At 43.9% G+C, this 27,644-nt stretch overlaps 1 protein-coding gene across 3 annotated transcripts in view; it reads right to left on the reverse strand.

The window, feature by feature from the left end:
- Nucleotides 1–2,443: 2,443 nt before the first annotated feature.
- GPM6B (glycoprotein M6B) overlaps nucleotides 2,444–27,644 on the reverse strand; it is a 30,749-nt gene continuing 5,548 nt past the window's right edge. The window contains exons 2-8 of one of the 3 annotated variants that reach the window (XM_009954518.2): nucleotides 25,638–25,757; nucleotides 14,458–14,644; nucleotides 10,422–10,578; nucleotides 7,402–7,573; nucleotides 5,374–5,447; nucleotides 5,002–5,067; nucleotides 2,444–2,593 (exon numbers count right to left, since the gene is read on the reverse strand). In XM_009954518.2, the coding sequence (XP_009952820.1) occupies nucleotides 2,444–2,593; nucleotides 5,002–5,067; nucleotides 5,374–5,447; nucleotides 7,402–7,573; nucleotides 10,422–10,578; nucleotides 14,458–14,644; nucleotides 25,638–25,757 (926 nt within the window). Of the gene's footprint in view, nucleotides 2,594–4,214; nucleotides 4,296–5,001; nucleotides 5,068–5,373; nucleotides 5,448–7,401; nucleotides 7,574–10,421; nucleotides 10,579–14,457; nucleotides 14,645–25,637; nucleotides 25,758–27,644 lie in introns of those variants that run through there. The other 2 variants (XM_009954519.2, XM_086462588.1) reach the window with 2 other exon arrangements.

Raw genomic sequence — 27,644 nt, forward strand, 5'->3', positions numbered from 1 at the left:
GGCCCAGAATGGAGAGATTCAAATAAAACTGCTATTTAACTCATCTTTATTTAAGCTTTGTATTTTGTAGGTAGATTATAGGCAAGATCATTAAACTTTATTTACAGTATAAAATACAGTATTTTTTAACCAATGAAGTGATTTTGGGTGGCAGCATATATTACAACTTGCACCGCATTTGAGGCTGCTCGTCTTGACCTAACTACAGGAACATGAAGCCAAGTTTGACAGAATTTAGGGGCAAAATACCAAAGCTCTGTCTTGAATTCACTGGATGTTGAAACGTGACGTACCAAAACCGTGACAGAAACAAACTCTGCGTTTGGTAATTCAGCTACAATGTGATTTGGGGGCTAGTCTAATTTTACACGCCGCTTAACTTGGTCTGGCAGCGGCGCCGGCCTTTACAAAATTTCTGAGCGACTCCTTCTGTTTGGTGTCCGGACCGGGACGGAGAGTGCTTGTTGCGTGATGCTGGCCTGGAGCAACTGCCAATACTTGACGCTAGAAACACTCGCTGACTTCCCATGCTGAAGCGTTAAAACCTACGGGGCCTCCCTGCCCCTACAGCAGCGAGGGGAGGGAGACGAGGGAGCAAAAGGTGTTTCACTTCCGACAGAGACAAAAAGCACAGAGAGATGCGCTCGTGCGGAGCAGCTGTAGGTCTGTTTTCAAATAAGCGTACACAAGTGTTGGCTATTATCTACAAATATTTATTTTAACACTTGGATGTAACTACAGGAAGCCCTTGGCACTGATAGAAAATATTGATTCACTGTTAGGTTACAAAAATTTATACATAGCAAAATTTAATGCTCTTTACATAAAAATATTAGACTACTTAAACAAAACTTCAAAAACTCCCAGTAATAGCTACACTGAATTAGAAAAGAATTAGGCTTTAAGACACTGCCTCCATTATTATTACCCTTATGCAAACACTGGGCTAGAACATCACCTGCATTGCTGTAGAAATGTCTCCTTCATGCAACAGGTAGGAACATACACTAGGCTATTTTGTCATATTTGCTCTACATTGATCAACTGTGCCCCTTTTTCGAAACTGTCAAATGAGACTTCAATATTTAACAGAAAAAATTAGGCTTGAAGTTAATAACCCCCCCCAAAAATGCCTTTTCTTTTAATACTGACTTGAAGAAATTTGTGCTTCCTTGGACTTATATTCAGCAAACAGTCAAAACTATCAAACCGCACGTCAGCTTAACATGGGTATGACGCGAATATTTATTTACTTTTTTCAAATGACTCCTGTATTTTACTTTTTCCCCCCAACATTTATATATATATATATCATATAGAACAAACACCAAATATACCATCACTAATACTCAAGATATCACTGAATGCTTCTGAAAAAAAACAGTAATTAATTAGAAGGCAGACTTCTATGGGAAATTACTTCAAAATGGCACCGGTTTGTTGTTTGTTTTTTTTTTTTTCTGAACACCACGTTTTTCTTAATGTGCTAATTAATTTGTAAAAAGGAAAACACGTAAGCACTGACTATAAATTTGCTAAGCACCAAGATAGAGAAAGGTGGACATCCTGTATTCTGGTTTATGGCTGTAATTTTTATTGTTTGTGTAAAACTCTGCAAACTTTCTCATCCACTCGTTTGGAAGAGTCAGATCAGTGTCATTTTAACAAGGTAACACTTTTCACTTACTTAAAATGTAGGATAATGGTCTCCTGCCGCTATATAAATGCTAAGACATTTATAGAAAATAAATATTAAGGCAAAGCTGACATTTATTTTCAAAGGAGGGGATCATTATCCAGATCCGGGGACCTACATTCCACTAGTTAGTTAGGTAAGAAAAAGATTAAAACTCGGGACGTCTGCTCAACACTCAGGTAAGCTCAGGAGCGCGACTGCTCCGCCATAAAAAAAAAAAAAAAGCGTGGCACGGCAGCGGAGCGCTGTCCCTGCGGCCCGGCGGGACAGGCGGGCAAAGGCGGCCCCGCTGCAGCCCGGGCACTGCTGCGACCCCGCCGTCCCCTCGGCGCGGGCTGCCGGGAGCCTCGCGGGGGCAGAAACGGAGACACCGGCCGTAGGGCACGTGCCTTTGCCTCAGGGCTGCCCGCTGGTCTGGAGCCCCCGCCAGCGTTTTGTGCAGGACGTCATGCTGCAGGACACGTCAAATACCAAATACCGAAAGTCTCGAAGAAGAATTAATTTGGTCACTTATTGTGAAGTGTTGCCTTTTAAAATGCCTGGAATAACCTCCATGCTCTGTCTGAAAGGATGGAAGATTACCCGTGGGAAGATTTCCCTATGAATGTGTTCCAGGAGCTGGAATGTGAAGCTTTTGCACTTCTCTCTAATTTTGTTTGGTAGACACACACATCTGTACTGCAGAGCAGCTATTTGTTGATTTGTCAGAGCTACAGAATTCTTCTGCTGAATTACTGTGGCAAACATTTATGTGTAAGAATTGAGTTGCTCTTTTGACCGAGACTGGATATCCTGAAGCTCCTGCTCTTCTTTTGCTTTGATATCTTGGTAGGCCTGCATTTTGCTTGCATCCTTTAAGTAGGCCCAGTTAGAAGACAGTATCATGAGGAAGTGGATCTGGAAGAGAAGGGTGAGCATGATGGCTAGTGAGCATGTCAAGAGGCAAAGCAAGCTGCTAGTTAGATTAATAGACGCTCTTTAAAATAACGACCAAAAAAAAAAAAAAAAAAAGTTACTCTACGTTAATAAGCATTCTGTTATTCAAACAAGCACAGAGGCTATCTTCAAAGATCTCTAGAATTTGGCATGCTAATATTCCAGTTGGTTATTCACAATTTAGAGGAAGTTAGTATAACAACAGTAACAAAATGAGCTACAGAGTCGTACGGGTCAATTAAAATGCAGAATGGGGGGGGGGGGAAGCAGGAAAGAAGTTGTTTTGTACGTGGCACTTTATGGCATCTGTAAACCAGGAGGTGCTCAGAAGAACTGCTCTCTAAGGTGGTGGTGTTTATGCATAGCCAAGCCCGGATCCTGGTAATTCTTTTCCCCCGAACAAGCAGATGAGAATTCCACCCTCCCCCTGGAAAAAGCCTGAAACTGTAAACGGTTTTATTTACGTCAACAAGGCTACATTAACATATTGAAAAATTAAACAACAAAACATGAGTCCAAAACTAAGCAAAAGCATGCACTTTTTGGGTTAAGAAGTCTTAAATCGTATATTTTTATAACTACATTTCAAACTTCCATTGTCCAACCTCAGGTGAAGAGTTTTATAGCATAGGTAGCAACTGGTGCTTTGTTTTGTTATTATTATTGTTGTGTGGATTTTTTTCTAGTCTGTGCATTCCTCTCTTCCCAACTTCTTTTCACCATACTTCATGCAAAAAATCTACATCTGAAAACACGGATTCTCTTCTCTTTTTTTCTTTCTTAATCCCAACAGTGTAAAAAAAGTCTCTGTGATCTATGCATGGTTTTGCTTCCCGTGCAGTCATACTTACAGTTTTGAGATCTGGCTACTGAGAAATCAGTTACTAAAGTGCAAGCATTACAGGAACAGAAGCTATTTATACGCCGTTTCTTACTAGTTCAGGGTCCAAAAGAAAGAATGTGATTGTTTTACGCAGAGCTAATACAAGGATGTATTTCCTGCCAGAGAGAGCGTGATGTGGCAGGTACTTAACAATGAAGAAAATAATCAACTTTATCACCCGTGCGCTGGAAATACAAGCCAACTGATTCGTTATACCTGGGCTTCTGATTTCTGCCAAGAGAGACTGGCACTACTTTACTGTTCCTTTTCTTTTGTATCATACGTTTTGTATGCTCGGGGTGGGGTGGGGTGGGTGGTGGTGGTGGCAGCGTGGTATTTGGTCTTCAGGCTGAAGAATAACTGAATAATTCTGACCCTGAACTGTTCCAGTATTCGTTTGAGAGATGACTGTTAGAGAGCAAACGGAGACTCGAAATGGAAGCCTCCCATCTTCGGAAGGATGATTTATGAACACCCCCACAGTAACTGAATCCTCTCGACATGAAAAAATAGCCAGATCTCGTCCACATCATAGTTCATCATATACAAGAAGTCGTTTTATTAATCTGATGAGCTAAATGACGCTTACTGAAGCTATTTACAATTACTGTAACAAAATTCAGAGAGCTAGACTTTTAGCCTAGGGTGTCAGTGGTATTTCAAGCTACGCAATGCAGCTCTTTACTGGGCTTATACAATTTAGAATTTAGTGCAGCAATCTTCCCGACTCTTAAACTTCAAAACAGCATAGTTATATGTAGTAGCCATCATGTAGATCAGCTGGTGGAAGAGAACAAAATACAGGAGAGTAAGATACAACAAGGTGACGGCTCAAGCCCTCTTGGGCAACTGTCGACACTTTTAACACAGACGTTATTCTGAGCTTCTTCCAGGGTGAAGATGCAAGATAAATCACTTGCCATTTATCCGGGGAGGATAACCTACGTACAGACCTAAGGGTATTTTGTCAGCTAAACAGTGAGTATTACACCTGGATCTGGCTGACGTGAGGTTAGGAGCTGGCAGCTGGAGGAAGCGTTAAGACATATGAAGCAAGTCATCTTGTGTTAACGTCCCTTTTCCCAGCTGCTACCTGTAACTGGCGCTGCAGAGCTGCACTAGTCAAACCACCTGGGTCCAGGCAAAGAAACCCAAGAGGTTACAAGCGACTGATCAAATAAAACTACCAAAACGAAAAGAAATAGTGGACGTACAAACAGAAATCGTGGGTAGAAGTAGGGTTTTCAAAGGGCATGCGAAGAATTTTTGTCTAAAGATGGGGGGAGGCGGGTTAAGATGACTTCTGAAAGCAAAAGTTCGGGACCTGCTGACTTGTAATGACCAAGCCATCGCAGCAGATAATGGCGATTACAGCTCGCCCTCTTTAATGTCTAGTTAATCACTATTTTTAAGATACACAAATTTAAAGCATCTTAAACCTGAAAGGAACATGTTACACAATAAAACAACAAAAGCCACTACCCACCAGTGCTATGACCGTGGCACCAGCTCCAGCACAAGCCACAATGAACAGGTGGTAAGACATGTAGAACTAGAGAAAAAACATGTTAAGAACATTGAAGCAATCGAGGATAAAATGCATTTCAAGTGTTCTAGACAATAAGCATAACAAAACGATTTTTGTAGCAAGGTATTCAAAGCTTTACAAAATAAAAATGCTCTGAAATAATTTTCATTTTCTGGATGACCTAACACAGAATTATTTCGTTGTTGTGTTTAAATCAATCTCTTTATACTTTTAGTATTAGTTTTCTCCAAAAACTGTCATCAAGTTAGTTACTACATGGTCCCCAAGTGACTTGGAGGCAAAAGGTGCACACGGGTTACGCGTCTGTACCTCATTGGTGTTGCAGATGTTCTCTAAAATCGGGCCACAGGCTTTGCCAGGGACAGCATTCCAAGGGATAATACCTGCAATACCACAGCAAAAGAAACCACTAATTTTAGCAATCAACACACGCTTTCTGTTCCTCGCTCATCTTTTCCGCCCACTTGCCAGTTGTGTTCCCATTCTGGGCATCCGCACGTTGACCAGTACAGCTTCGAGTTGGCAGGAGGAATTACAACAACTCACTCAAGTTGTGCCTTCTCCCTACACCGAGGCTTGCTGCCAAGGCATGTTCTCAGATGTGGTTTTCCCATATGGCAGCCAAATGGTCGGTTGGTTTTGCACTTCAGGTCCAGTCACATACTGCCTACTCCGCCACTCAGCACTGAAAGGGACGATCTGCACCTCAGAGGTACTTGGCACCTGTCAGGACAGCACTTGCTTACTAGATTAAGTTCGACTTGAACGAGGAACTACTGTAGAAGAGTGTGAATATGGAGCTGGAGGGAAGAATCACAGAAGGATTTTTGCTGTTTTAATTCCAATAGGTGAGAAAGCCGTAAGTGAACAGTGCTACGAGAAAATTTGGTCTGCCGTAGCTCATGTACTCCCAATTACTTTTCTTACACGACTGAAAAAGCTGCAAAGTTCACAGGATCTAGGAGGTTTAAAATAACCTAAACTTTTAGGCCCGTTAACAGATGTAACACTTAAGCAAAAGCCATTTGAAACAGGAGAAAACCAGTTTGTCTCCCCCGTACAACTCGCATTTCAAACTCAGGCTGGCTGGAGTTGGCAGCTCCGTAAGGGGCAGGTCACTGAAATGATCTCAGGACGGTACAGCTTTCCAAAAGATCCCACAGGGTTTACTTTAAAGCCACCTTCTTCTCCGCAACTGCAATATACGCTTGAAGCCTTTTCGCTACCGCTTCCACCCAAAAACGCGAGGACAGTTCAGTGACGCAAGTTGCCTGCCGAGGACCTGCTCCCTCCCATCGCTCACGGAAACCCGAGAGCTTTTACTAAAGATCAGCGGAGCGGCACAGCCCCACAGGGCGCTCGTACAGCTGCGGAACAACGAGGAGAAGCAGCAAGGCAGAGGAGCACACCTTCTCCCTGCAAGCCGCGGCTCTGCTGCTGAAGAAAACGTCTTCCCGGCCTCGTGCTGTCGGTTGCTAAAACAGGGCGCAAACGTTCAACTGATCTGGGACTTCCCGCTTGTAATATTAGTCTAGCTTATCTTCTCCCACCGGACTTACGGCCCGGATAGGAAAGCAACCCCAGGCTTTCTTACCTTTTCAACTCTGAATTTGTTTTCTCAGCTTTGAATGACTTAGTCCAAAGAAAGAAACATTCCTGGAAAACGTTAGCTGAAACGAAGCTGAAAGTAACAGCGACAAAAGCTCTTTCTGCACAAGGGAAGCTGAAAGGATCAACTTCAGGAAAAATTCACCTTAAGGAATGAACTACTTGAAAAGCCTGACCCTATTTTAAGCTCTTGTCCCCACTCCTCTGCTACCTGCACCCCCCCCCCCCCAGATTTCTGCGTGTCATCAGAAAGCAGCGTTGTTAATGCTCATTAACAGTTAAGGCAGACTCTTGATTGGAGGTTTTTGGTCTTTTAACTGAAAGTAATTGTTAGAGGGGGAGTTCAGGTGTTAACTTCCTATTTAAATGTAAACCCAGCTTTTTGAAAGGAAAGAATGTAGGCGAATGGGTTCAAAAACCAGAACCTGGTTATCTGTTTCTCAGTGCTGTTTCGAAGCAGTTTATTTTGAGGCTGATCTATTTTTAAACCTAATATTACAGTATTGGAAACCACTACAAAATCATTTTAGATAAATGACTTGCCAGTTCAGTTAAATTGATTGCATCTGGAAAGAGATCAGTGTAATCTGAATTAATTAGAAAAGTAATAGCACAGTCAGAGATAGAAGATGCTTTTGCATTTGGTTCTTTTGATAAGGCTGACACAAAACCACTGAAGACAGACCAAGGAGAAAGGATAAAGCATTTAATCAGGATTAAAATAAGTACCGTATTGCCTGATATCCACGCAGATCTGGTCCCCTGGAACTGTCACATTTGTCTGAAGAGATTTGATGACTTCGCAAGTTGACCATATGTTATAGAACATAAAGACAGGCACAGCAGAGAAGCCAAAGACCCCAAGCCAGGCCACTCCAAGCACATAGGTGACGAAAACAAACTGGGCAGAGAAAACACAAGCACTTCACGTTTATTCTTTGAAGAGAGTACTTGAATTTTCCTTAAAAAAGCTTCAAAATAACCTTTAAGCATACTTTCAGAAATCAAGTAATAAAACATTTGATTTCCAAGCACAAATAAAATCAGTATTCTCGTTGCTTACAAATACTATGGTCATTTAAGTGCTACTGAGAAAGTAATTCAGACATTTCCTTTTTCATCAGCCTGCTTGAGCGAACAGCTTGCCCTCCTGAAGTCCATTGATTTCTGAAGATACTCAGCTAAGCACAGATGCTGGTTGCAGGCTAAAACCAATAAAATTCCAACAAAAATCAATTTAAGGAGGTTTTTTTAATTAACTGTAACACACTGGCACTTCTACACGACTTGCAAATCAAAACAGTAGAGTGGCTCAGTGTTCAGAGAGCTCTCCCATACTCCCTGATTTATTGAAATCAATTTTGAATGCAACATTTGAGAATACCTATTTTTGAAAACATACCACGACTGTTACAGCAGATCAGAAAGATTCAATTGATGTAATACACATTGACAAGAAGAAAATTAATTACTTCACCTTAGAGAATTATGGATTTTCCCAATTTGGGTTTGCTCTTTTAAAAAAAAACCACAACAGTTACATGCATTTTCTTTGGTAGGATTATACAGAATGGCACTTGTTGCTTTGGAAATCTCCAGCTTCCCCCTCCCACTGGACCTCTTCCCTTCTCCCTCTTCTTCTAAGTTTTACGGTGAAACAGTAGCCCTGGCATCAGCTTCCAGCTCCCTCCTCCTGGTGAGGCTGGGATTTGGACCCTACTGGGAAAGTCGGGGAACGCTGTTCCACCTGCTGTGCTCGCTTTTCACTGTTACTTAACTGTAGGTGGACTGGAGAGGCTGTCCTTCCAGCAGAGCGCCGACGCTGTACTATCTCACTTGAAACGCGTGTGCCAGAGAAGAACAGCAAGGATGGGGAAGGCTCTGAGGGGGGAGGTTGTCTCAGCCTGACCCAGGACTGACAGACTGAAGTTTAAAGGATTTCTATAGATCCACTACACATAAAATGCGAGTTTGCAGACGTGTCCGTGGAAGTGGGCACAAGAGGATGTACCCAAGGCCTTTAACTCCTAAAATAGCCAGGAAAAACCACACTCGCTCTCACGCTTAATGCAGTACCTGTGGGGAATGGCTATTCTGCATTACCACAGCCAACACAGATACTTTAGGAAAGCTGGAAGTCGGGTCTTCTGAAATAACCTTACGCAAGATGGAAGGGACTCCGCTCGGTAATGTAATGGAGGAAAAAAGCAGAGGAGCTCTTGATCAAAAAGGCAAAAAAATAAATAAATCACTGTATGTCCAAAAAGCTTGTTGTCTGTACCCATCTGCAGCTAACTGGTCTGTTCAGATACTGTTATCTCCTCACAAACTTTGTTCTAACCCGGGTGGTTTAAGCAGCTCTACCACTACGCAGCGGCATACGGGCATTTTTATGCCATGACTGTCACCACCAAACACTGATGCACCTTACCAGAGCTCCAAGCCACACTCAGCTGCTAAATTTTCTCCTTCGTTGTGGGGACAAATATGGGCAAACATGAAAACACATTTTTCTGTCATATTTCCATGTGTCACACTGGTATTTGTATAAGCAGCTGACAGTCACGTGCCTGCAACTACTCAACTGCACAAGCAATTGTCCACGCTAATGAGATGCACGTATGTGTATGTTTCTACCGTATTTTTGATCTTTGGAAAACACTGCTTTAGATCTAGTTTTGCTCCTCAGTGAAGATCATACTTGCTAGGAAAAAAGCAAGCAAATAGCTGCTTAACTGGAAAATAATCAGATGTCTTATTTTTATTAGCTCTTGAAAAATGCAGCGAGTATCCAACAGCACAGTCAAAAATGGTTAACCCTCTTGAAAATAAACATGCATCTCTTTTGTATTTAACCAGCTGAAAGTACATATTTTTTAAGTACAGGATATAGATTGTGTATTAAAATGCAACAATCACATCAAAAGCCTCTTCTCTTTTCACCCACACTCTCCCGTGGGCGATCTGTCATACTGCTTCGCTTCCTCCGTAACTACGAGCTTTGAATTCAGATTTTCAGAAATAGCTTTGAAATCCTGTCTCCGAAACATAGTCGTGTTTCTGCTCTTGCAGGGTGCGCCCTAGGGGGCAATGTGGGTGAGAATCTGAAGTTTTATTTTTAGTTAAACTTTGTTTAAAATTTTGTTCTAATACAGAAGTACACTGAAGGGAAGATGGCTTGGAACTTGAAGGCTTTAAGCGCTTCAGCTTTGTGAAAAAGACTCACTATTGTATCTGTATGCCTTCTGCCATCTGCAAAAGCAAGACAGCAATACCTGGTGCAAGTGCAGAGATGTTGCGCAGCTTCATTCGCTACTGTGTGTCTGAAGGACCCAGACATCCTCAAGCAGAACTGACTATGGAAGTCAGAGGCATTACAGTTCGTTATTTAACCACCTCTGCAAACCACAGCCATTTTACAGTCTGCCTTTAGGCATCACTAGTGTGGCTCCATGTTTAAAAGCACAAATTCCATTTTGTCTCGCACCGTGGTTTAAAATTAGCAGTCTCCCATCAACTTAGTTTAGACCAGCAGGTTCAGCTTTATGACAGGGGAGGCCACAGCAGAATTTGGATTTGACTGAGCATCCTCAAAATTCAAAGAAGGACCAGCTACAGGGATTGACCACCCATAAGGAGTCAAACAAAGAAGGCGGCAATACAGTGTTGTTCAAAACCACAGGAGTCAAACCAAACCCAAGGGCTCTTAGCAAACGAAGGCTGCTGTTTCCATGTCTGACGCTACTCACCATTCCACTGATGCAGCGGCCACAGGCTGTCGTTTTGAACTCTCCATGCAGCTCCTTCACAGCACTTGTTGTATAAAAACCTTCTGCCAAAAGGATTATTCCATATAAGAAGAAAAATGATGCGATGCCATAAATTACATACTGCATTAGCTGTATTCTAAAATGGAAAAGACAAAAGATATAATTAGATTTCAGTCCTATAAAAACAAATCCAGTCCTCCGAAATCATCATAGGTATGAGGTAACTCCTTTCCTAGAAACACGGGAACAAGGCTCCTTAATGCACTTGAAGCAAGCGGGCTGCAGGAGAGCGCCGGTACGACTGTCCCGCTTCTGCTGGTAAGCAATGCATGTAGTAGTGCTTTACACATGTATGCACCACTGGCATCTGCTCGAGCACCCCCCGTTTGTGCCGCAGTTCTTACACCGACTGGTGTTAGTCGCCAGGTTGAAGCTGCAATTTCATGCCTGCACTGTGGAGATTTTTTTTCTCCTGCTATCGATCCTGACACCTAACTCAGGGAATGTCTGACAGGGACAATACGTGGCTTTGAAATGGCAAAGGCTGGAGCTGAACTACTGGCTGAACTACCAGGCTCCGTGGTGATTCCTTCGGCTCAGGGAAAGGAAGCAGTCCTCGATATTCAGTTTCCACCTGTAAAACCCAGTTAATGTACGTTTGCAAAAACTTGTAAATTCAGTGATACCTGTCTGATCCGGAACTCGGCAAATGTGCAGTGACTTCTCCTGAGGAGGAATGGTTTGCTCTGCAGCCTAAAAGGGTACTTCCAAGGAGCAGGTAGCTTCAGTGCCTTAAGTCACGGCAGCGTTGAGCTCCCCAAAGTGTAATTAAATTTTAAAAGACTGAAATGTATATTCAGGAAATGCTTCCATTTGAGGTACTCTGGGAACATCCAGAAGAAGATCTCAGGGCACGTGATATAAGCACTTCCCCTGGATATTATTTGAGAAAGTTCTTGATTCCTTAAGAATCTACCATCTGCAGTGACTCTCTTACGGTATTTCTACTTTGGCTAGAATAGGTAAATGGAAAGAATAATTTCTAAATGTTATCAATCAGATTCAGTATCTGAAGCTAACTGGTTTGGAGGACCAGAATGTCAGATCTTCCATACACCACTACTTCTGGTCTCCAAAAGTCATAATTTGTTATTAGCACAACTTCTCCAGAACTTGTGCCTTCTTAAAAATAATTTGATTGTTGGGATGGTTATTTTGGATGAAGCTACTCACAGAACAGAGATTAATTTTATACATCCATACTGCCAATTTTCTAAGGATAAATATATTTTTCCTCAGATGTTTTTTTCAATTCTTACTACTCTCCACTAAGTAGCTGCTAGCGTAGATCTCCAAGGAGCATTTGCATGTTTTAGCTTAATTTAAAGAAAATTGATGACTACCATTTATGGAGTTAAATGTTATCCAGACACACAGCACATCCCTTGTATCAAAATAGGATAGTGCTCATTTAAAATTATACGTGGGAAGTGCTATGTTTGTTTTCCAAACTGATTAAAAATAACAGGATAAATCTGTTGCACCTGTGCTGTAAAGCATGAAAAAATTAAGTCAGGATTTGAGAAAGCATGGAAGAATTCAATTCACCATCAATAATAGTCTAGGAGAGACTCAATGCATGTCACCAGAACTTAGTAATACGAAACCCAGTTAAAAAAAAAAATCTATTCCAAAGGGTGCCTTACTATCATATTTTTCATTTATTTTATGTCTCTGTGGCCTTAAATTACTTGCCCCTTTCTAGCACCTCTTCTCCCTTGCCTTTCTTGTTATGCCTCTACAGAGTCCAAGACCTCAGCTGCTTTGGTGGGAATTAGTGTTCTGCCAGCTGGTAATGCTGACTCGACAGGAAACATTGTCAATAATTCTCCAAAATTTCAAACTTGCTGCTTGTTACAGCTGCTTCTGCAACTTCTTCTATTTTGCTCAAACAAAGACTGATACAAGAACAGAGTGTTTTGTTACTCGGTTCCTGAAGAAAAGCTGCTTACAGTTTCTTGCTCAATTTTGTGGCTAACTGCAGGGTCCTCAGGGCTCATACACTGCAGCTGGGGATGCAGTGCCCAGCCACAGCCAGGGTGTGAGGGTAGGTGGCACTGGGGTGGGGGTGCCCTGATGGGGTGCAGTCCAAGAGCCACGTGGGCACAGAGAGTCCTGCAAGGGGTTTAGCCCCTGAAACGGTGCTGTGGGACTGGCATCAGTGATCCTGGGGGACGGGAAGGGGTCAGTTGTGCATGCAAACTGACGGGTCTATGTCCATGAGCATATGACGAAATAAAAGAAAAAGAAAAAAAAGAGAATTAAGAGTGTTGGGTTGGACCCCGATACCAAAGCCTTCAAATAATGCCCTAAAAGCTGGGGTTTAGGGGCAGGTAAGCAAAACATGTGCACACCACATGGGCCCCCTCCTCACAGACGAGCGCAGCCTGCACCGGGACCCCTCCCCAGAGCCCTCGGGTGGCTTTCAGGTGGTTTCAGCTGCCCTTCCTTATGCCGCCCCCCTGCCCCGGGACAGAGATGTCTCCAGGGGCCAACTGCACATCGGCCCGGGGGCCAGTGCCGGCCCAACATGGTAAGCAGCCGGCAAGAGGCCGAACCCAGACCCAGCTGGCATCCCAACACCAGTGCAACGCCGCGTGAATCACGACTTGCACAAAATGCCCGACTGCCGTCGGACAAAAGCCTTGTCGAAGCCTGGCGGCCCAGCTGGAGGGGCCATGTAAGGCCCAGTGTGTTCGGACCATGGGCCCAGAGCCTGGGACCCACGTGTCCCTCAGCGCCAAGCGGAAGGAGAGGCTCACGCCGGTGGGGCTGGGTGCTGAGCGCGGGCCCACACGCAGGCCTCCAGGCCTTCCCCTGGTGTCACGGTGAAGCCTCGGGAACACAAAAGCCCCAAATATTTCACTGGTGGTTATTTCCAAAGGCTACGATTGCAGAGGCAAACCTTTAAGTTCTTTCCACACTTCTCTCTCTCTTTTTTCTCATTTGTACAATACCATTCCACCTTCTGAGGGGAGATGGACAAAACAACGCTTCCGTGTTATTCCTGTCATCCCTTCATACTTTGTGTCAACAACAAACACTAAATCTACCCTCTTTCAGATTAAAATTGTTACTTATTGTTCTGTCACTACAGGCCCTGGTGAAAAGCATTCTCCATCATTCTTATAGGCCCCCTTTAAGCACTGGAAGGCCGCTATAAGGTCTCCCTGGAGCCTTCTCTTCTCCAGCCTGAACAACCCCAACTCTCTCAGCCTGTCCTCACAGGGGAGGTGCTCCAGCCCCCTGATCATCTTTGTGGCCCTCCTCTGGACTCGCTCCAACAGGTCCATGCCTGTCTTGTGCTGGGGGCCCCAGAGCTGAACACAGCACTGCAGGTGGGGTCTCACCAGAGCAGAGCAGAGGGGGAGAATCACCTCCCTCGACCTGCTGGCCACACTTCTTTTGATGCAGCCCAGGACGAGACTGGCTTTCTTGGGCTGCGAGTGCACATTGCTGGCTCATATTCAGTGTTCCATCCACCAGTACCCTCAAGTCCTTCTCGACAGGGCTGCTCTCAATCCCTTCATTCCCCAGCCTGTATTGATACCAGGGGTTGCCCAATCCAGGTGCACGACCTTGCACTTGGCCTTCTTGAACCTCACGAGGTTCACAAGGGTCCACTCCTCAAGGCTGTCACAGTCCCCCTGGATGGCACCCCTTCCCTTAAGTGAACTAACTGCACCACTCAGCTTGATGTCATCTGCAAACCTGCTGAAGGTGCACTCAGTCCCACTGTCTATGGCTCTGATGAAGACAGTACTGGTCCCAATACAAACACATTAAGCAGGATACACACTCTGGTTCCTTGTGCGTGAACCCCAAAAAACCACTGAGTGCTGTTGGACAAACAAGCAACCTAATACTTGGGGATGGAGACTGAGGTTTGAATCCATCTCTACTCATTTAGCATGAGGGTGTTATGAGGAAAAATGGAAGTGGGAGGCATACTTACACTTCACTCAGCAAAGCATGGTCACTGGCAGTCGTGGAGAAGTGCTGCTCGAGGATAGACACGGTTCCCGTGAGCGCCACGTGGCCGCAGCCACAAAACAACGCTACCCCCGAGAAGCAAAGAATGGTTGCCACGAGCGAAGCATATGGCACTCCTCCTAGGCACTTAATGCAACATTCAAAGCAACCTAAGCAGAAGAGAGAAAGCAAAAGAAACATTATGAGCAAAAAAGCAAATTATGAGGAAAAAAAATATCCGTCCTCCACTTGGTAAAAGTCACAGGGACTAAAAGTACCCAGGCATTGACACGCTAAGCAAAAATCTATAGGTGGTGCAAGACAGCATCACCCTCTAAAGCAGTGACCTACAGATCTGTTGGTATGGACTCAAAGCCCAGAAAGTGGGCTGAGTGCTCCTGTCTTTACAGGATCAAGGGGAGATCGATGAGACAGCCTATGAAATGGAAAAAGGAAAAAAATCACTTGTCTAAAGTGATCCATTGCGATTCAGCTGCTCATACAGAGCTCACCACGTTTCAGCATTACTAATGGCAGGAGCACCAGCTACACTGGCACCATTCAGGAAGCCAGAGAAGCAAATACTCAAGACAATGAAGCCTTTTGGCAACGTAAGAGATACTTACAAAGTAAGAGGAACACATTTAGGTCTGCAAAACTTAACTACCCTACACTCTCCCATGGGTCCCAAGCATCTTTTTGCATAAATCCGTATGAGGTTATAGGGATACAGATATTTTACCAACAGAAAAATTGAATGAGGGTCGAAGAGTAGCAATTTTTATCGAGAGCAGTGAGATGAAGCTGTATTACACAGACAATACATTTCCAGCTTTATAGGATACACTGGATTTACAGTGATCCCTGAATACAGCCTGCAGTAGCATAATCACAGTTCTAATGAAATGTATCATTTAAGCAGTCTGAGTTAACGAAATATCCCCCCAGAACTGCTGTTCTACAAACACTGTAATAAGGAGGTTGCAGCTGAATTGCCAGGTTCCTCCCGACCGCGTGGCCTGAAAACCCATCTGCTTGCAGGGCTGGGAAATGTAAATCAGAAACAAACACAGCTTTTAACTGCGCTATAATGGTAATGGCAATCCATACCAATTCATTACTTCAGGGTGATGGCATTAAGCTGTCTCCATTAATGTGCATTTCATACAACTGCGCAAAACACAAGCCATTAAGGCAAGGCTTAATGGAGCGACCAGTGCTGCACGTCGCAGGAACAGCCCAACTGCTTCTGTGGGAAGGTGCTAAATGGACAAAGCATTTGAAAGCAGGGAGACAGCTGGCAAACACGTACATCACATCTTCCCGCCCCAAAAATTCCTCACAAAGATCAGCAAGTCTCCATCCGCCACACGAGGCAAGTTTATTTTTATCCCCCTCGCTTTCCCACAAATGAATGAGTTGCAGAGCAGGCACTTCCGTGAAGCACTGGGGAATAATATGCATCTGATAATTGAAAGCTTTCCCATTTCATAAGTGGGGAACTCTTCTTTTAGAAAGTCACTAGCAAGTATCCTAGTCAGGCTTAAGCAGCTATTGCCACCAAAATGACTTATGAAACACCACTTCACTAACTGCAGACAAGATTTAATTGTACAGAAACGAGCCTGGGAAGCTTTTATAGTCAAGCCCACAGCTGGAGTCCACTCAGGAGGAACTATCTTCATGACAAAAATGCTGCTGAATGAACAAACACTGCAGAGTTTAGCAGTGACGGGGCAAACAAAATCCAAAGGCACGCTATCAGAGGAAATCATCTCTTATCACAGAGCTCCAGAGTCAAGTTCAGACCCTAGACCTTGCAGAGCAATCCTGTGCTTTGGGCAAGCCGCCTGAATGCAGCTCACAAGCCACACACCAGACACAATGGCAGTCGTACACGTGAGGCTGGCTCGCCTCCGCAGCATCTGCTCCCGGGTCAGGCCCAAACCTCCGAGAGTTAATCCAAGAAACGCCTGCACCTGGTGCAGGATTAGCAGTGAAGGATTATCCAAGAGTAACCATGCTGTGATCCAGCAGGCAATGCTCCACACACATGTGGCCACAGCCCAGCACAAAACAAACGGCCTTCTGGGCCGCACTCCTGAAGGAGAAGGTGACTAAATGCTAGATCGTTGCTTGGTGTGGAGGATGTTGATCACCCAACCATGCTGATCCACAGACTGCTTTGCGGAAGGATCCCATCAAAGATAGGAAATAAAAATAGCTGGAAGCAAAACCAAGGGACTGACAAGGTCTGGAAGAAAAGCTGCCGGTTTCAGAAAATGGGAGCAGTCCGCTTGACAAAACTAAAAATTGGTGTTGACCCAGGATTGAAGATAACAGCCCCCAGCGAGGTACTTGTCCTCCCAGTATGGCATACCAGCTAGGTACTTGTCCTCCCAGTACAGCACAGCTGCCTTTCCAGGCCACTGGTAGAACATTTGCCCCGCAGAGCTTGTCGGATCCCTTACCCACACATGTGACAATATCTGCCACTAACCCACAGACCCTCAAACACAAGCCAAAAGTGGAAAACCCCCTCTCACCTCCCAGCTACCGGCAGCTGCATGTAGAGTCTTTGTACTCTTTATGTCTTCCTCTACAGCCCAAGTAAAAAGGCATCACGATATTTGGGTGGCCTTTATTTTACCAGTGCAGACCACAGCCAAGGGATGCCCTAAGAGGTGTCTAAAGCAACTACACTCTTTTGAGAGAAAACTGCCCAAATGTGCAACTGCAGTAACTACTCGCCCTTGCACGAACACTGAGGCAGGAAGCAGAGGGACTTCAGTTCACAGGGAAATAGCACACTGCCAGCTTGCGAGCACAGGAGGCATCCCAAAGCAGCACGCTTCCAAGAGACAGCATCCATCCATACATGGTCGTTCTGCACCCAAATCGACAGCAGAGCTGCACAGCCCCCTGCTAGAGGGTAGCTAACCGCAGGGCACAACCTCATCACGGTGCTGGGGCTGCCAGACCGCCCCCAGATCCCACTGTGAGCACTCTTTATGAGCAGCTTAAAGCCATGCCTAGCCTGAGCAATATAGCTGGTTTTATAATTTTGTTTTAAAGCAAATCTGAAGCAGTAGTGCCGCCAAGAGCAGCTTTCAAAACCAGCTAAAATTTGAAGCTCATCAAGCACTAAGATACGCTTACCAAGCTTCCCAAACAAGCACTGAAGCAAATAATTTGATTTCTGAAAAAAAAAAAAAAAATTAGAGTTTTCCAGGAAACCTGGCTTTATGATCTTTCTTTGTAACCCCAAGGCAGCAAGTATCTTCATACAATACAACTGAAAACCCATGATGATGTTTGCCTAGTTCATGTTCACAAAATAACTTGCTAACCCACTGGTGAGAACTGCAGGCTGAAGGCCTGTGAACTCAAGCTGATAAAAATAAGTACTATTAAAGTAAGTTTAGTTCCAATTTTTTGCTAGTTTTTACTTTCCATATGGCCAACATGCTGAACTTTTCAGCTGTATATCCACTTGCAACACACCAGTGCAAAACGATTTAAATATGAAACTGTACAGCACAAACACACATCACCGCACCCCTTCTTTCAATGGCCATTTTGTGCAAGGCATCACTAGAACCTTTTGTGCAACTCAGCAGAATAAAAACATTTTTTGTCCTCAGGCTGGCGAGCAGCAGTTGCCATGGAGGCAGGTTAATAACAGCCCAATGATTCGCCCAGAGCTGCCTGTGATCTTGGCTACAGATTTAACACACTCTCAGAAGGAGGCCAGCTAAAACAAGGACTGAGATTATTCTCTAGGGAATGAATGCTATTAAACACACACACACAACACAAATATTCTTGCTAAAGGACAAAAATAAAGAGAAGAGAAAAAACAGGAACCGGCTATTCTTTTAATCTCCTGGAAACTATCAGTCACAGGAAATTGGTAAAGGATGAACCTACATATGTACACAAATCGGCAACTGGTTGCTAAATGTATGAAGAACCATTATACAATCTACCCAGCAGTGTACAGGCTATTGCATACATGCAGGGGCTTAGTCATTCAATTTCCCATGTCAACTGGCAATTGTGTGGCTAAACCTTCTTTGGTACTTTAAGAACGGCTTTAAGATTTAAACTCAGAAAAGCAAGGTAATGCAGAATTAATGGAAAGCGGTCTTAGAAAAAAAAAATAAATAAAAGCAATTCTCAGACTCTAACTCATCCTACTAAGGTCAAGACGGAGTGGAACGACAAAATCTGTGCTTCGGAAAGGACAAAAGACAATGCAATGGGATCAGGTAGCTGTCTTGAGTATTCCCAGGCCTTGCTCTAGGAACTTCACACAGCAGCTCTTGAAACCCAGACTTGAAAAGCTGAGCCAGACACACGTTCACAAAGCTGTCCCTCAAAGCGAAGCATGGAAAATATGATGTAAGGGAGGAGTGTTCACACCTCCTGGACAGAAAACCAGCCTGACCTCTAATGTCCAAAACTCCTCCTAGGTTGAACTAGTGCCTCAGTGTATCTCAGGTACGAACCACTGATCCCATACTCAAGGTCACTAGGGAACAAAAAAGCAAGGAACAAAGAAAACCTGAAAGGAGGTTTGAAAAGTTCTCTATTTCAGAGAGCTAAACCTCCAGGCTCCTGCAGCCATTTTCCGAGTTAGTTCCTACTCTCTTCTCCTTAGAAGTTTAATTTCTTCCCCTCCCATAAATCTGTCTTGCTGTTCTGAAAGATGAAGCAATGGGCACCATGTTCTCTCATCACTAACTTCCTATAATTGTGTAATGCATTTTTAGAAATCCTGGGCATGTTGGACACCTGTCCAGTTAACACACGGTAGAAATTACATGGCATGTTCCACCACAGAACCACGGTCTCCGTTGGCTTCAGCACCACAGTTCAGGAAGCACATGTGGAGGAACTGTTTTAACAAAAAAGAAGGTTGCAAGAGACCCAAGGAAATAAAAGCACTAGATAACATCTTAAAGGAAACCACTAGATGACATCTTAAATGCAGCCATTGCACGTAAATCAGGCTCATTATTACACATCCATGGGAGCCTGGTGTTGGGAGCATTACTCTCAATTCACAAATAAATCTAAGAGGAAATCTAAGAGGAGAACTCAATACTTTACATTCACCTCCTGTTGCCCTAGTGCTGAAGATTACCCAATACTAAGTGTGCGTAGTACTGTCAGAGTCCTCAAACACCACGGATCTTTGTCAGAACATGAACTTTATGTCAATGAAAGCAAATGCCTATTTTACTTTCCGCCACCTATTGTATTTTTTAAAATCTCCATTCTGAACGGCTTATGCATGCTAGGATGTACATTTTCATACCTTACAGCATGATTGACAGCTACGGGGGAAGCAGTGAGGGATGCGAGAATACACACTAATACCTCAGAAGCAAAAATGGAATTTACCTCCTTTTTCCCTGTGTGAGAACAAGCCAGTGCCTGGCAGTAAGATAACTTTACTTCTCACATCTATCACCGACACGAGCAGCCAAGGGTCAGTGGCAACAGTACAATAAGATAAAACATTTAATCTTACAAGAGTAAGTTTAAAGCATGCAACAAATTTCTCTCCACACTTTAACAGGGGCACTAAAATAAAAAGGCTGTGTGTTAAATCACTTGGAAGTCTTTGTTGAAGCTCTATGCTTTCCTATTGCTGTTCATCAGAAATTTTGCTGATTTACAAGCCATAGAATCATAGAATCATTCAGGTTGGAAAAGACCTTTGAGATCATCAAGTCCAACCATCAACACGACACAAAGCTAAACCTCTGCTATTAATTACAATACACTTTTGGATTAAGTATATTAAACAGACTAAAGTGATGAGCTCAAATAAAGAAAATCCTTTATTTTCCTCCCACAAACCTCTTAAAGCTCTTCCACAGGAAACTTCCTTTCCGTTCCACCTTCCCTAATTTTGCCTTTTTGTCCTCCCCAAACCAGAAGTTGTGAAATTAACTCATACTGAAAATGCATTCTTCATGAGACCCAGAAAACTTAACACAAGGGTACTGTAGTCTAGCCAGATCAATCATCTCCCCCTTGCATTCACATGCCCCTCTTCAAGAGTTATTAATCAATAAATGCTCCTTCCTAGACAGCAGAAGACGACACGACCTTAGGAGACCACAGCCATCAGGGTTGCCACAAAGGATCAGACGTGAAATCCAGCAAGACCGCTGCTCTCATCCTTCACAGTGGCTAACACGAGATGCTTCATTCAAGTGAAATGCAGTGAGATACGGTGTAGACTGATCCTTCCACTAAGTCTCATCCCAATCTCTACCATTTAAGATTAGAGATTCCCTTTTGAAGGTTATCAGCATTAATTGCAACTTCTCCAGACATTCTTGATACATATATGAGGTATCTAGTTTCAGCACTGTCATACAGCTAGTTCCCTACTTCCGAGAAGGCATTTATCCTCTGTTATCAATTTTAAGCCTGGCATCTTTAAACATCATTAGATGATCCCATATTCTTCTGTAGCAGACAACTAAAAATCCTTGCTCATGCCTCCTGTGCTGGAACCGGCACAGAGAAACCAGGAGAACTGGTGCACACTAACAAGCATCTCACAGCCTGGAAGCATCATTAGGAGACCCCTTTTTAAATCCACAAAGCACCAAGTATCTCTGTGGTACACTATGAGTAACAATAATAAGATGCTCCTGAATACTCCAGCAAAAATACAGTAAGCATGGGTTTGAAATCAAGCACATTTTTTTCTAACATGATCAACGAAAAAAACAACCGAAAACAAACACCCTTGCAGAAGTTATCAATGTTCATCAACAGCAAAAGCTATTTTTTTTCCTTTCACTAAAGAAAACAGACATTCAGATTGGAGAAAAGGCTGTTTTACCAAGGAAAGACTTGTCTCTTCTGGATGCTTTTAAACGACACAGAGAAGACTCTATTCTTAGACAGCAGTCCCTCTTTTTTCTTCAAATCTCAGGCCCAAACCAGCACTTCTTATAGAAAAAACAATTTGCATTCCCACTGCAGGAATCAGACCTGTTTCATGCGAGGACAGATGACTTGAACAGTCTTTTACAGGCTTTATCTAATTTATCTTCCTCAAATTTATTGAAATACACACACTCCCCATCTATATCATTCCCAAGGCTCATTAAGCTCACAGGTGTTCTGAAGGCATCGTTTTTCAGACAGTGCAACCTACGAAATATGAATTGCTACATCCATGCTCATTGCATGCACCCATCCCATGCGGTTGCTGTGTGACAGCAAGGAGTCAGACCTGCAGGGGAAGAATGCTGCTGCCCCACGAGAGAGCGGGACAAGAGAACGGCTCCTGTCCAGCTTTATTGCTCTCGGACATAGGTCAGGCAGAACTTTGTTTATTTTAATTCATGTCTTCTCTGTTTTACTTTTGGCCTATGAAACAGTGAAAACCACAGCAGAAGAAAAATACCTAACTTATGCTTTGGAAAAGGCCTTACTTCAAACAGGTTTATATGGGAATCCCGGAGGATGGGTATTTTTCAGCTGTAAGCTACTTCTGCAGAAAAAAATAAAATCAAGTTGGTGATCTGAAAAAAAGGGACAGCTCAAGCAGTATTGATATAAGCTTTGGTGTTATTCCTCCTTGAGACTCGTTTGATAGTGTTTTACTATCCAAAACAACCATTGGGACTTTTGCACAACCTCAGCATGTGGAAGGGCTCATTGACACACAGAGCTCAAAGTTCAAACACATTGCACCAGCAAGGGCAGCCACTGGTCCAGACTGTGGCTGTAACTCTCAGCTGACATATCGACAACTCACCGCTCAACGTGCCTGAAGATGTTCCTCCTTCCTGCCCTCACCCTGACCTCCCAATCCTCGCTTCACCTATTTTTGCCTTCTGGAGACCTCAGTAGGGTCAACATGGAAGAACTGCTGCTTCAGTAGGTGCCAGCCCAGGTGATAATTTTGGACAAACTCAAGCCAAAGAGGCAGAACAGATGAAGCAACGGGCAGACTGCCAAAGCTACTCAAATGCCTGAAGGTCTAGACAAGTCCACACAGGGAAGTACAAAAGCACTTAAGCATTTCAGTCCCATCAGCAGTTCTGTGAAACCTTCTGTAAGGACATTTGTGTTTCCTTGATTCAACCATCCTCCAGAGCCACTTGTACTTGGCTGACATGATTTCTAAAGCTGACTTTACTTTAATCAAAGGTGAGCATCTTACCTGTAAGACTGGAGTTGAGACTCATAGCTCCACCCTTCTGGCAGCTGTAACTCACCTCACTCTCCATCAGCCTTCAGCACTCAGCACGAGAGCAAGACTTTAGCCACACTGGATTTCAGCCACCGCTACCGATCGCCTCCCCAGTTGACTCCTCCCTAGCTACAAAGAAGCAAACAGAAACACAACCTCTCTCCTAGAGCTGAGGGCCAAAACCAGAGTGTGTGTGTGGACTTCAGCCTGACAGTTGTAAGATTCGAAAGGTAAATTCCCCATTTCAGAGATAACTGAAGATGCCAAGATCTTACCAGACGTTTACCCAACTATGGGTTTACCCAACTATGGAACTAGAGGAGCACTAAGAAATCTGAACCACTGCTGCAGTAGTCCTTTGCCCTGCAACACCTTTCATGCAGGTATTTCCCCAATTGAGTCCCCACCACACCACTTTCAAAATTTAGGCTTGCTTCAGTAAGGAAGCAGGCTGATTCAGTGAGATACTCCACATTCGCATGCCTCTCTGCGCTCAAAAAGCAGCTGAAACACCTCCCAGCATCTGGAGGAAGCAAGCTAAGGAAAAAAAAAAAAAAAGCAAAAAAGCTTGCCATAAAGCAAACAACACCCACCCAGCCTGGAAGAGTGCCTACAGCTAAGCTCATGTCAAACAACCATTGCTAAGTTTCTCTTACTAAAGAAAAAGATGGTACTTTGCTTCCTGGGAAAAAATGGTTTTCGGCATTTTGAAAGGCTCATTAAGCTTGCAGGTGTTCTGAGGATGTCTTGGCTGCAGCACCACAGTGAATATCCCACGCTGACTCTTCCCTTGCTGCTCAAGTGCTGGATTAAAGCTTAAAATGTGGAAGGGAGATCATTGTCATACGTCACCCTGGGAGAAGAGGTGGATGCCATGAGGACTGTCACAGAGGTGCTCTCCTAGCGATGTCCATTCGGACACCGACGGAGGAGGCAAAACAGAAACATCCGTACTGCAAAGGCACCCAAGAAATAATGCGGCTTGTCAAAGAACCAGTTTATCTCACCACAACAGCCCATGCCACCCGGCAGTGGGGAGCTGTATGCCGGTAGAGAAGGGAGGCATGTTACAGCTGTGACTAGGTTGTGGAGTCTCCTTCTCTGGCGACATTCAAAACCCACCTGGATGCGTTCCTGTGTGATCTACTCTAGGTGGTCCTGCTCTGGCAGGGGGGTTGGACTAGATGATCTTTCGAGGTCCCTTCCAACCCCAAACATTCTGTGGTTCTGTGATTCTGTGACTGCAGTGACACCTTCCCTCCAATCTAAGGGAAAGGAGCAAAGACCAGTATTTTCACCATGGCTAATCCATCACTGGCAGACTGGCCTTACTCAAGACCTGTTCGGAGCAGTTTCATTGCTGCCCAAAACCCTTTTAATTTCTTTAAGTGCAGCCATTTAAAGCACCTTCCCTTGAATTGGCATTTCTGGGCTTTGTTGGTGAGGTTTTTTTATCCCATCAGCAAGAACCCTTTAATCTTCGACTCCTCCATGATGGGCACCACATTTACCCACATGTTATTTCAAGAAGATTCCCAAGGCAGCCTGAATAGGGTTCAGCTGCCGAAACAAGGTTTCTAGCACCATTTTGGGTGCCAGACTCCCAGCTGCTGTGGCAGAAGGCTGTACGTCTCCTCTGTGTCCTGGCTCATTCACGCCAGCATATATGGACATGTCTCATCACTGGGGACAGCTGAAGGGGCAGTATGACCCTGATAACCAGACACCTGGCCTGCTCCCTCCATGTCCTCCACAGCCCAGGAAGGCAGCATTCATGATCTGTCGCTCCTTCCTGAAGCATTTTTCATGTGTATAAAATACCCCACATGCACTCATCTGAAGTCCAGGAATGTCTTCTGGCAGCACCGAGTCTGTCACCCAGGTCATTTATCATAAAATATGGCCAAAATGAAAATTGATATTGAAGATGGAGATCATGATTCGCAACCTAAGTATTTGCAAAAAAGCACCCAAAAAACCCAAACCAAACCCCTCCAATTCTGAAACATAAACATTTGAATCCTAAAGAACAAACGAGAGAAAATATAATGGAAAAGGGAAGGATTAGGCAGCAAGCTTTGGTGAATATTTCTCTGCAGCTGCTGTTAAAGTCTCTGATGCGGAGGCAGGCATCTCCAGCAAACAAGCTGTCAAGCAGGCTTCAGTCAATCAGCTCCATAAAGAGAAGAGGATTGCTGGATAGAGCTAGCTGCAAATGCTATCTCTGAGCATTTATATCCTTCGCTGTGCTAACTCTCAGTCAGACTGGAATTTTCCAGTGAATCAATCATGTGCTTGATTTCAGGTGCCTCTCTGAGATGGTTCAAAAGTAAATTCCCCCTAAACTCTTAAAATGAAGCTCCAGGAAAACAAAACAGGATCTTTTTGAGGACTCAAGCCATACATTGAAAGGACAGGCATGTGGAATCACCAAACAAAATTTAAAGCCTCAGATAAAGTCCTCCTTTAGACTCTGACATAGGCACTTACTGCTTTTAGCAAGGGAAAAATGCAAAAAACCCCCATGGAATATTGTCTAGGAAGCATATTGTAGGAGACCAGTGTATCAGATGTGCTGTCACTGCTTTAGTGTCAATTACTGCATTTGTGCTTGATCAGTTTGATAGATTCACCCGCATGCAAAACCCATATTATGTCATCTCATCTGTAAACAGTTTTGAAGCAATCGGGCAGCACAGTTAGAAGGGAGGTGTCCCTCATCACACATTATTGTCTTTCAAGCATTAGCAACCAAATTTAAATTTATGTCAAGTATTCATACAAAAGAACTAGATTCCTTACAGCCTTAACAAAACAAGAAAAATAGAAGAACATTTATCTTAAATTGTTAGGACTAGTGCAAAGCATTAAGTTTATGCTACTACCGTTTCTGAACTCTCCATTTCCCTCTCACCCAGCCCTTTATTTACCTTGAATCCCCAAAGGACTAATATTGCCTCTCAATGCTGGCACATGATGGTACTGGTGTGGCCTTGAACTCCTGTACATCCAGTGGTACCTGCCAATTTCCATTTCTGGTCTGGTGATCACTGCCAATTTTAGGTGGTAAAAAGTCAGTGTCACCAGTAAGTTTTAGTTCAATACTTTTAGTCATTTAACTTTAAAAATAAGAGCCCAGAAAAACACGCTGTAGTTTCAGAACCAAACCAATATAACCTTACAGAGAAGGGAGGGGGTGGGAGGGATGACCAACAGGGAATGCTCACACAGGTGTTAAGAAAGGCTGAATACCTAAAACTCCACCTAGGATTTTAATTAAACACGTAAGGAAGGACTCTCTGTTCCTTCCCTTCACCCATTCTCTCATCTTCCTCTCTTTGTCCATGGAGAAGACCTCTGCTCCAGAAGTGAAGGAAGACAAAGTCATGGAAAACCACATTACCTGTTTTTTTAAAAGATTCTAAATCTGTCAAAGAGAATGGTTATTGTCATGTGTAGAGGGTAGAGCAAACACATGAGTTTGCGCCGTTACTTTCTTACATTAAAAAAAACAAAGTCATGGGCTTTGTTTCACATAGCTCTGCTCACGTCCAACCAAGTAAGTTAAAACAGATTTGTTCCAGGTTTACAATGAAGGAGAGCAGTTATCCTTCCCCTTGCCTTTTCAGAGGACAGATGAAGCTCAGCAAGCAGACCCCACGCACAGTAACACACCTGACCTGCTTCCACACTCACCGCACACTCATCGGCACAGGCCTTCTGAGCCCCGTGAAAGAGGTCACTGGCGAAACAACATCAAACCGCTTTTGACCCTACGTGCCCCCCCTCGGCACCGCGATGGCTTTGTCAAGGCTGTCAGGGGAAGGCATACAGATCTTTATTTAAAATGCACCAGAGTCCCACTCTGCAGGGGCTAAACGAGAAAGTAACCATCATCTCTGGCCAAAATAAATCCGATTCAGCAGCGTTTGGGCATGTGGAGGAAGCGAGGGTTACAATACTGAAAACCCATCTACTGTAGACTAGATCAGAGATAAATTTCAGGGGGCAGGGGGAGTAGGAATGCCATAAACTTCTGGCCTTTTAGGGGCTAGGAAGGTCTTGGAACTAGTAGTCTCTCGTGTGGTTTTGCTGCTGATGCAAGGAGGAGTTTGGCACAGTTACATTTGCATATGTCAAGAACAGAAAAAAAATCTTGGCCTTGAATCCAAATCTTGGATCTGGAGATTTGAAACAAGAATTTGTTCATTTCCTAAATCAGCAAATGTACTCCAATACGAAAACAGTCTTCCGGGTTTGGGATGCAAACTCAGCATCAACGGCTCTCTAAAGGATACTTTGTGGCTTGGTATTTCTCCCCTCTCAGCGACTCACACACAAACCAGCAAGCAGCTATCAGGTAGTGTATTTTTCCTAAAAGACATTATTCTGTTTTGTACGGCTTACCCTTCCTTCCTTTTAGGAAAGGAAAATTCCACATCTTATGAGCACAACCAAATGCAAAATGTGTTGTTCCAAAATGACTCTGCAGGCTCAGGATGACATCATCTCCTTCTGCTCACACAGGAACAATCCCGTCTATGAGATCACAAGGAACACCATAATAATTGATGCAATATTGGTGCAATAATTCCGTACAAAATGGAAAATAGCAGAATTCCTTGCTAGTACTGCATACTGCCTCCCCTCTCTCTCCCAACTGTCTCCCTCCTTTCTGAGGCTATTTATTAGACACTGGTAACGGTTAAGATTTAAAAATAAATAAATTAGAAATAACCCGCTGCAAAGACTTCCAGGAAGAAAAAGTTCTTCATTTGTACTGCGGCAGAATCTAGACCAAACCCTCAGCACCAAAAGGATTTTATCCTACCAGGCCTGAACCCACAATTTGACATTTCTCCTGCAGTGGCTACAAAAACTACTTGCTCAGAGCAGCAGAGCAGGCAGCTGCCTTTCTCCCTTCGCCTGGGGGGACT

The sequence above is a fragment of the Leptosomus discolor genome, chromosome 1 (genome assembly GCF_034619465.1).
Source record: "Leptosomus discolor isolate bLepDis1 chromosome 1, bLepDis1.hap2, whole genome shotgun sequence".
Lineage (NCBI taxonomy): Eukaryota > Metazoa > Chordata > Aves > Leptosomiformes > Leptosomidae > Leptosomus > Leptosomus discolor.